Source organism: Sapajus apella, unplaced genomic scaffold (assembly GCF_009761245.1).
Source record: "Sapajus apella isolate SASKATOON/1434 unplaced genomic scaffold, GSC_monkey_1.0 scaffold84, whole genome shotgun sequence".
NCBI lineage: Eukaryota > Metazoa > Chordata > Mammalia > Primates > Cebidae > Sapajus > Sapajus apella.
Window position 1 is genome coordinate 8981175 of NW_022437024.1, and position 10351 is coordinate 8991525.

A 10351-nucleotide genomic window follows, 5' to 3' on the forward strand; every position below is an offset into this window, starting at 1 on the left:
TAAGACACAAATTTTACGAAAGCATTTAAAAACTGTTATCCTTGAATTTTACTCTAAAAATGCTGTCAAAAGGTATCTTTTTGTTGGAATAACTATACAGCTAAAGTATAAGGATTTATAATTTTTATGTAAATTTGTTTCCAGAGTCCTAAAAAAATGGTTATTCATTAACAAACAAGTATAAATGTAGGTAATACTGCCCAATGTTGGAATATCAACTGTAAAAAAAATTTGAATTTAAGATAAAACTGGGTCAACAATAAGATTACTTGTGATTTCTGCTGAAAAATAGAACTAAAAATTAAGGCAAGAAAGACTTTGTTCAAAATTTTCTGTTTTGCCACAGTTAGATATTGAATGTCATTGCAGTGTGGGAACTCAAATAGCTCAGGGCAGGAATGAAATAAAAAGAAGAGAGAAAATAAAAAGTGAAGGCACCAGGAACAATAAGCAATGGAGTTTCTTGGTGAAGTCTCTCAGGGATTTACGCTGCCTAAAATGTTGAAGATATAAAACGTTTTTCAAACTTGACCAAACTCCCATTAAATTATGACTATTGCACAAACTTCTGCATTCTAGTTCTGTTTAAGATACATTGTAGAAATACAGAATAAATACTTTTATAGTGATCTATTTTCAATCCTCGTTTGCCTTTTTTTCAAGAATGTGAAGTTGACACTAGCTCTTCCATGTGGATTTATGTTTTCCTGGGAAATCTTCTTCGTGGAATAGGAGAAACTCCCATTCAGCCTCTGGGCATTGCCTATCTGGATGACTTTGCCAGTGAAGACAATGCAGCTTTCTATATTGGTAATATGGGAATATTGCTTCACTCATCTTTTTGGGAAGCAGGGTGACTAGTTTTCTGAATTCTATTCTATGTTAAATTAAATGTGGAAGCTTTTTATACTTCATATCCAACTCCTCTATTCAGCTCACGCATTTCTAAAGAGCGCACTTAAGATTTGAATGACGAAGACACCACAGTTAGAGGGATCTATTGCATTCAAATAGAAACATCAGATTAAAAGAAAATAACTGCAATGACGTTTGACCTTGTAAAAGTAACTTCACAGGCTTCAGACTTCATAGGTTCGTTTTAGTGGGTTACCTATACTGCTAAAGCATTTAGGCATTTTAGCTTATTTAAAAGTTTGTTTCTTAAGCTTTAGAAACTGCTTTCCATTTTATAAGCCCTGATTAATTAAAGCTATGAGGGATAGGCAACAAAAAATCTTGAGATCTCAAAAGCAGGTAAAAATGGGTAAAGAAAAGTATAAAAAAATAGAAGTAAGGCCTGAGGCTACCTCATCTCTGGAACACATTCTAGGAAGTAGACCTGCAGCTAAAATCTCAAATACCAAAATAATATAGCAAAGGCAAACTCCCAAGGTAAGATGCATCTAAACAGCATTTATTGGTTTCCTCTCATGTCCTGATATTAAGCTAGTAACACATGTCAGTCTCTCCTAATTGTTATTTTACCCTTTCCTGTGGTGCTGACACACATCAGTCTCTGTTTCTTGAAATTCTGATCTTTTAAAGGCCTCACCTTCAGGGACAGAGAGGCAAGATTTAAATTCATTGAGGGGTGCTAGAGTATAATCTTGAGGGGTCCACTGTATAATCTTGCCTTGGCTATGCTCTGCAGGACTCCAGAGGGTGCTGGTTACACCCAAATAGGCTATAGGTAAGATCACAGCTCTTACGCTAACAGAAAACTCCAGTATAAATCAGGAACTGCAACTACCACAAACACTTCATCAGCTGCACTAGGAAATAGCTCTGGAGACTGGAGGAAAGGCCACAGCCAGGAGAAGCATACTGGCTTCTAGGTGCATAGGTGTCCCCTTCTTCTCTAGGAGCTCAGAACTTGTTCTCTTTTCCCTCTATTCCAAAAAGTAGCTGGTAACTGCTGTTTATTCTTCCAATTAACTTAATCTCCCATGAATACATGTGTTTTAAGCCTTGTGGTGAAATGAAAGACAGGTTGCAGATATTTGGAAGGAAGAACTACCTTTCTGGTTACTAGAAATGGTGTCCTTTAGGCCATCTGTTCCACCTTCCTGTGAAGGTTGACCTGAATGGTCAAGAGGGTCCCAGAGAGCACTTTTCCTGCTCCAAAACCTGGCACCTTTGCCAACTGCATCTGGGATCTGCATAGGCCCTGTTCTCACTAGTGATCCCACAGAACCTCGGAATGAATGGATGTACTTTTTTACTAAGGTGGAAGAAATCCATATGAATGTCAAGACAAGTCTTATGCTTAATTGACTGTAAAACATTTTGACAAACTACCAAAATTAATACAATTCCAATTTTTGTCAATGGGCAATCTAATCCTAGGAAATACGGTTTGCTCCATTTTGGAAAATTAACTTCCTCAGAGTATTAATGTTATTTTCTTACTAAGACATAATTAATGCCTTAAATGTGTTGCCTCTTCTCCCAAAGCAATGAAGGACTTATTTCCTGATTCAATGTGGTTTTAAAATTAACTAAACACATACAAATGAGTTAAAACATTTTGGGCTGCTAACTGGATCTCACATTTCTTGTTTAAAATTTTACTAATTTATCAAAGTAAAGAAATGACAGCTTTTTCCCCTTTTCTTTCCTTGGTGCAGGGTGTGTGCAGACGGTTGCAATTATAGGACCAATCTTTGGTTTCCTGTTAGGCTCATTATGTGCCAAACTATATGTTGACATTGGCTTTGTAAACCTAGGTAAGGGAGTTTATTTTTGTATTTATTCATTTATTTTAGTTACTGTAACACTTTTAATGAGAACAGTGTGGAAATTATCAAATTGCCTTTTTATAAAGTGACAGAGTAGTAATCTTTCATAAAATGGAAATTTTAATCTAATCATGCATATTAATAAATGGAATATGAAAAACCTTGATGAATAGAACTGGATGACCAATGGTTTACTAAGATGTATCCTTTTTCACTATGATTGTCAGTTTAAATGCATTCCAGCATAGTTAAGACTGAAAACTGTAGCTACTTGTTGGCTCTTGTTGGCTTCAGATGTGTCAACATTTATTACAGTTATATCAATTGATAATGTATTTGGGGACTTGACAGAAACACCAAGGATTAAACACCTACTGTCATCCAAACAGCCCTTCCTTTTTGTTACTCTACAAGTCATTTTTAGGTGTAAGTATATTATAGCATATTATTGAGCAAGACTGGCTTTCCTTCTGGGATACTGCTTATGTAGGAAATAAATGGCAAAGAGGACACTGATCTTTTCATAGCTATTAATTTGTTTCTATTTCTGTGAGACACACCTTCTAGAAATAGATGGCATTTGTCGGTATGTTTTTTTTTAAAGAATTCTAAGAGATTAGCTACAAACTAAGCAAATTTCACTTAAAAAACAAATGTGGAATTGTGTTTTGAAGTCTGCCTGTTAAAAACAGAAAGCAAAATTCTTGCATTTAAATCAAATAAACTACAAGGCAAGCTTCAAAAATGTTATTCATTCATTAGTTCCTGTCCAGTTATTTTGCATTTACTTTATGCCAGGTGCTATTCTATAGCTCTGAACAAATCAGCTGAGTTCCTTGACTTCATGAAGTTTAAAGTCCACTCATGGATTTTAAAGACAAGAAAATATAGATGTGATGAGCAGTACCGAGGAAAATCGTTAAGGGGATGCAATTAACATGCAGTGATAAACTAGAAAAGCATTTTACCCAGTATAATGCAGTGGCAGTTGAGCCTACTTGTCAAGGGACATGTGTTTATTTTGTTCTCACAGAGTGTTATGGTAGAATATAATAAATGTTTATAAGTTCTTACACAGAAAGAAAACAACACCCACTTGGTTTAATTCAAAAAAACTGTCAATATTTACTTTTAGTCAAATGAGAGATTATGTCAAAAACAAAGTTTTCATGATGAATAAGATTCTAAAATTTTGCTTTACAAATCTTGCTTCATATCTAGAATAGCTCTGAAATATTATTAACCACTGCTTAATAAAAAATATTCTGCTGATTTGAATGAGTCTCATATTTACTATCATAATGAGAGTTTTCCACGAGGTTTGGACTGGAGCGTGCAAGGCATAACTCTTCAAGTAAAATCTCACACAGACATTCAATATGTCAATCAAATGAAAGTGGTGCTGATATAGAGGAGCTGCCACATGAGGTTTTGACCCTTAAAAATTCTCCCTCATGTGTTGTCTTCCTCCTAGCAGGGTCTCTCTGCAGAACCTCAGAGCACAATTTAAAAATCATGAAGCCTCTTCCAGAATTTAGACTCTATATTTTTAATCTAATGAACAAAATAAATTATCTTGCTCCAAAAAGCACTCTCTTTCCTTCAATAACAAATACAGACCCAGATTGTTTTATTGTGCTTTGCTTTACTGCATTTTGCAGATATTATATATTTTTTAAATTTAAGATTCGTGGCAACCCTGTGTTGCGCAAGTCTAGAGGGACCATTTTTTCCAACAGCATGCGTTCACTTTGTGTCTTCGTGTCACATTTTGGTAATTCTCCTAATACCGCAAGTTTTTAAAATTATTATTATTATACCTATTATGGAGATCTGTGATATGTGATATTTGATGTTACTATTGTAATTGTTTTGGGGCACCACAGTTGTGCCCATATAAGATGACAAATTGAATTAATAAACCTTGTATGTGTTCTGACTGCTCCACTGACTGGCCCTTCCCCTGTCTCTCTTTTTGGACTTCCCTATTCCTGAGACACAATAATATTGAAATTAGGCCAATTAGTAACCCTACAATGGCCTCTAGGTGTTCAAGTGAAAGGAAGAGTCACACATCTCTCACTTTAAATCAAAAGCTGGAAAAGATTAGGCTTAGGGAAGAAGGCATGTTGAAAGGCAAGACAAGCGAAAATCGAGGCCTCTCACACCAGTTGCCCACGTTGTGAATATAAAAGAGAAATTCTGGCAGGAATTGATAAAAGTGCTACTCTAGTAAATACAAGAAAGATAAAGTGAAATAGCCTTATTGAAATAAAGTTTTAGTAGTCAGGAGAGAAGATTAAAGCAGCCATAATATTCACACAAGCCAAAACGTAATTCAGAGCAAGGCCCTGCCCCTCAAGAGAGATGAGGAAGCTGCAGAAGAAAAGTTTGAAACTGGCAGAAATAGGTCCATAAGGTTTTAGGAAAGTAGCTGTCCCTGTAACACAAAAGTGAAGGTGAAGCAGCAAGTGCTGGTGGAGAAGCTGCAGCAAGTTATCCAGAATATTTAACTAGGTTCATTAATAAAAGTGGGTATGCTAAACAACAGATTTTCCTAGTAGATAAAATAGCCTTCTATTGGAAGATGATGCCATCTAGGACTTTCACAGCCACAGAGGAGAAGTCAATCCTGACTTAAAAGCTTCAAAGGACGGGCTGATTCTCTTGTTAGGGGCTAAGGCAGCTGGTGACTTTAAGTTGAAGCCAATGCTCATTTAACATTCTGAAATTCCTACAAATAGACTCTTCCTGTGCTCTATAAATAGAACAATAAAGATCTGCTGAATGACAGCACATCTTTTGTAGCATGGTTTACTAAATATTTGAAGCCCAATGTTGAGACCTAATGCTCAGGAAAAAAAGATTCCTTTCAAAATATTGCTGCTCATTGACAATGCACCTAGTCACTCAAGAGCTTTGATGGAGATGTACAAAGAGGTAAGTGTATTCATGTCTGCTAACATACCATCCATTTTACACCCCATGAATCAAGGAGTGATTCTGACTTTCAAGTCTTATTATTTAAGAAACGTATTTCATAAAGCTAGAGCTACAATCAATAATGATTTCTAATGAATCTAGACAAAGTAAATTTAAAACCTTCTGGAAAAGATTGACCATTTTAGATGCCATTAAGAGCATTTGTAATTCATGGGAGGAGGTCAAATCCACATTAGCAAGAGTATGAAAGAAGTTTATTTCAACCCTCCTGGATGACTTTGAGGTGTTTAACACTTCAGTGGAGAAAGTAAGTGCATATATGGTAGAAATAGCAAGACAACTATAATTAGAAATGAAGCTTGAAGATGTGACTGAATTGCTGCACATCTCACGATAAAGCTTGTACGGATGAGTTGCTTCTTGTGGATGAGCAAAGTGAATGAATGGTTTCTTGAGACGGAATCTACTCCTGATGAAGATGCTGCGAACATTACTAAAATGACAACAAAAGATTTAGTAAATTACATAAACTTTGTTGATAAAGCAGTGGCAGAGTTTCAGAGGATTGATTCCAATTTTGAAAGAAGTTTTACTGTGGGTAAAATGCTATCGAATAGCATTGCATACTACAGAGAAAACTTTCATGAAGGAAAGAATTGATCTATGTGGCAGACTTTATCATGTTTTTTAATATTCACATATCGCCACAGTCATCTCAACCTCCAACAACCACCACCCTGATCAGTAAGCAGCCATCAACATTGATATGAGATCCTACACCAGCAAAAAGATCACTATTCACTGAAGGCTCAGGTGATCATTAGCATTTTTTAGCAATAACATTTTTTAACTTAAGGTATTTACATTTTTCAGACATAATGCTATTACATACTTAATAGACTACACTGTAGTTAAATATAACTTTTGTATGCCCTGGGTAACAAAAACATTCATGTGACTCTCTTTCTTGTGAAATTCACTTCATTGTGGTGGTCTGGAACTGAACCTGCAAAATCTCCAAGGTATGCCTGTGATAATATCCAGCTCAAAAAAAGAAATAGATGAATTACTAGGCATTTTTATGATGTTATAGAGCTACTGCAAGAATATATTTTTAAGTAGATTATTTTAACATATTAGCTTTGCTGTTTGTATTACTCAGCCATCACATAACCATCTGTCTTTCAGATCACATAACCATTACCCCAAAAGATCCCCAATGGGTAGGAGCCTGGTGGCTTGGCTATCTAATAGCCGGAATCCTAAGTCTTCTTGCAGCTGTGCCTTTCTGGTATTTGCCAAAGAGTTTACCAAGATCCCGAAGTAGAGAGGATTCTAATTCTTCTGAGAAATCCAAGTTTATTGTAGATGATCACACAAACTACCAAACACCCCAGGGAGAAAATGCAAAAATAATGGAACTGGCAAGAGGTAAGTCAAATTCTTGATTTTGAAGCATTTTTATTTTCCCTGTTGGGACATTAGGAGATTCATAAATTATATCCCTTCATGTATTCAAAAAAATTGAGAAACCATATCAGAAGCAAAAATGGAAATTGATGTCAGTTTTATTACTGAACAACTGATTGCAGCATGCTGCCAAAGGCTTCACAGCCTTTCCTGCTGATGTCTCCATCCTTTCACACCCCGTCAGTTTAGATCCTACAGCTGTCTCTACCCAGGATTGCTGCTTCATGTACTCTGTGTATCCAGAAAATAAAAGGCTTAATCTTCGGGGCTGTTGGCCTTTCGACAGATAAGATCTTTTCATTTGAGAGGTGTGTATCAATGCATGTCTCTCACCAATGATCAAAGGAGTAAGTGTTGTGTAGGCAAAAAGTCAGTGTTCTAATGAATCCCCTTTATGGAAATGAACAGCCAATCATGATATTGGTCCCCCTCTTTTTGTCCCCTCAAGAAATATTTACATTTATAGAAATTCTTCACATGTCTCATTGGTAGGCTATATAATAGAAAAAAGGGAGAAGACCAACGCTCATTTCTAACACTTATGTTCATATGTTAAATGGAGATAACTCTCATATTTCTTTCCCTTTGACCACAAGTTAAGTTTGAGGAATATAGACAAGAAAAGTGAAGGTCTTTTTCTCCTGCCTGCGGCTCTGAGATGGTGGGTGAGGGAGTATTCTCATCCTTTTTGTCTTTTGCCCGTATCAGCTAGAGGAATCTATTCTTGTCCGACTTTTACCTTTAATATAATGTATACTGCATGTCTGTAGAAATGGGTGCCTATGTCTGGATTTGAAGGTGGCCAGATCGCAGGCTTGATGCATGCCAGTGGCTTATTACACATAGTGTGTGTGTACACCACACTGTGACTGCTCCCAAGCTCCATGACAATAGGCCCCAGTCCTGTAAGTCCTGCTGACACAGTGCTGCTTCTGCCATGCATGACACCAACTTTAATTACTCTATGTTATATTTGTTTTACAGATTTTCTTCCATCACTGAAGAATCTCTTTGGAAATCCAGTGTACTTCCTGTATTTATGTACAAGCACTGTTCAGTTCAATTCTCTGTTTGGCATGGTGACGTACAAACCAAAGTACATTGAGCAACAGTATGGGCAGTCATCCTCCAAAGCCAACTTCGTGATCGGTATGCTCATCTGCCTTTCCTGCTTTCTCAGAGGGACTCTCTTAGATGTATCTGGTTAACTCAGGAATCTTAGAGAAGATTGTTCCAAGATTTAGGTAATTTATGACATTTTAGGTGAACTTAAAAAGTGCAAGAATTTTGTACTAAGAATTATTCACATCTGTGGATAAGTAACCCAGAGAGCAAGTAGTTCTCAAAGTGATATCATAGAGATCAAACATGCATTTTATGAGGAGTTAGTTAATAATACTAGATATTTGTCCTCTAAGTACAGCCAAAACCTCAAAACAATGGCCATTTTATGTGAACAGTTTCTAAGATTGTATAAAATGGACAATGAGACAGGCTAAAAGATATTCACACAAAACAAAACTTGTATTTTTGCAGTCAAAAAAACTTTTCTGACTCCTGGCAACTGGGTTAGTTCAAAGGGTTGTGTTTCTAGCACAGCAACACAGTCAATAATAAAAAAGTATGAAGAAATAAAAGATAAACCAGATCCCACAAATACATGAACACGACCCTGGAAAAATTAGATATTTGAAAAATCTAGATTTGTTTCTTTAGTCCATGAAGATGTCATTTAATGTTACTGTTTCAAGGCATAAAATATTTTGTTTCTTGGGGCATATTCCTTTATGGTGAGAGACTCCAGTGGTATAAAATCATTTCCTTTTGGTACTTTCAAAATCACTCTATATTTCAGCCTCTGAAAGAGACCTGGAGGGAGAAAAAACCAGCCAAATGTATTTTAAGAGATAAAAGTTTTCCATGGTAATCTTGAGTAATGGGCACATAGCGGATGCTAACATAATTGACTCTTAGTTTAAAATATTTTTCTCCAAAATTCTTGATGTTAAGGTTACATCACTGAATATTTTTATTTTTAACATCAATTGGTTCAAATTAATTTTATTACTTATTGGCTGACCTAAAGAAATATTTTGTGGCTTTTTTCCCAACACCACATGCATGTTAATCAATGCTTTACATTGATTTTAAGATGAATAGATGAGGATCTAAAGTTTAAGACGAATAGGTGAGGATCTAAAGTTTAAGACAGACTTTTTAGTCTCTATGTGAATATTGAGATATAACTTATCCACAGTTAAGTCTACAGACCTTAAACAGTTCAGATGGATACATTTTGATGTGTGTGTGTGTGTGTGTGTGTGTGTGTGTGTCACATCCAGCATTCAGAACATACAGAATGTTTTAGTTCCCCAGAAAGCATGCTTAAATCTCCTGTCAGTCAATACTTTTTCCCAAAGCTAGTAACTGTCCTAGACTATATAATCATAGACCAGTCCTGCCTGTTTTTGAACTTCATATACATTAAATAGTATATTATATACTCTTTTGTGTCTAGCTTATCTCAACTGAAGTAAAATCTATGAGATTATTTCAGGTTGTGAAATATTCTTTTTCATGATATGTAATGTCCTACTACATAAATAAGAAATTATTTATGTGGTATTCTTTTTCATGCTATGTAATATCCTATTACATAAATATATCACAACTTATTCATTTTACTGTTGATGGACATTTGTGTTGTTTTCTGCTTTTAACTAATATATTTATAATACTATAATATATAATACATAATATATTATGATATACAATTTTCTATATTATAAAAATATTATAAATATAATTATTTATAATAGTATTATACTATTATTAAATTATAATATACAATGTCTATAATTATACTATATTATAAAATATATTTTTAAAATATATATTAATATAAATGTGATACATATTAATTATGCATTGTATAGATTATATATTATATAATAAGTTATATATTATAATTATATCATATTATATATAATAAATTATATAAAATAAATATGTGACATGATATTGAATATTATATAATATATAAAATATTTATAATTATTTATAATAGTAGTATAAATATTTAAATTATAATAGTATTTTAACTAATTATAATAGTTAAAGGCAGTAAACAACACAAATAAGATTATGTATTTTAATACATATTAATATATATTATCTATATTATTATAGCATATTACAGT

The 10351-nt window shown here is 34.5% G+C and overlaps 1 protein-coding gene across 6 annotated transcripts in view; it reads left to right on the forward strand.

Annotated features, from left to right (window-relative positions):
• SLCO1C1 (solute carrier organic anion transporter family member 1C1) overlaps positions 1 to 10351 on the forward strand; it is a 58235-nt gene that overhangs the window by 18251 nt on the left and 29633 nt on the right. For 5 of the 6 annotated variants that reach the window (XM_032253819.1, XM_032253820.1, XM_032253822.1 and 2 more), the window contains 4 exons: positions 664 to 810; positions 2628 to 2726; positions 6870 to 7112; positions 8136 to 8300. In XM_032253819.1, coding sequence (XP_032109710.1) covers positions 664 to 810; positions 2628 to 2726; positions 6870 to 7112; positions 8136 to 8300 — 654 coding nt within the window. The remainder of the gene's footprint in view (positions 1 to 663; positions 811 to 2627; positions 2727 to 6869; positions 7113 to 8135; positions 8301 to 10351) is intronic. The other variant, XM_032253821.1, reaches the window with a different exon arrangement.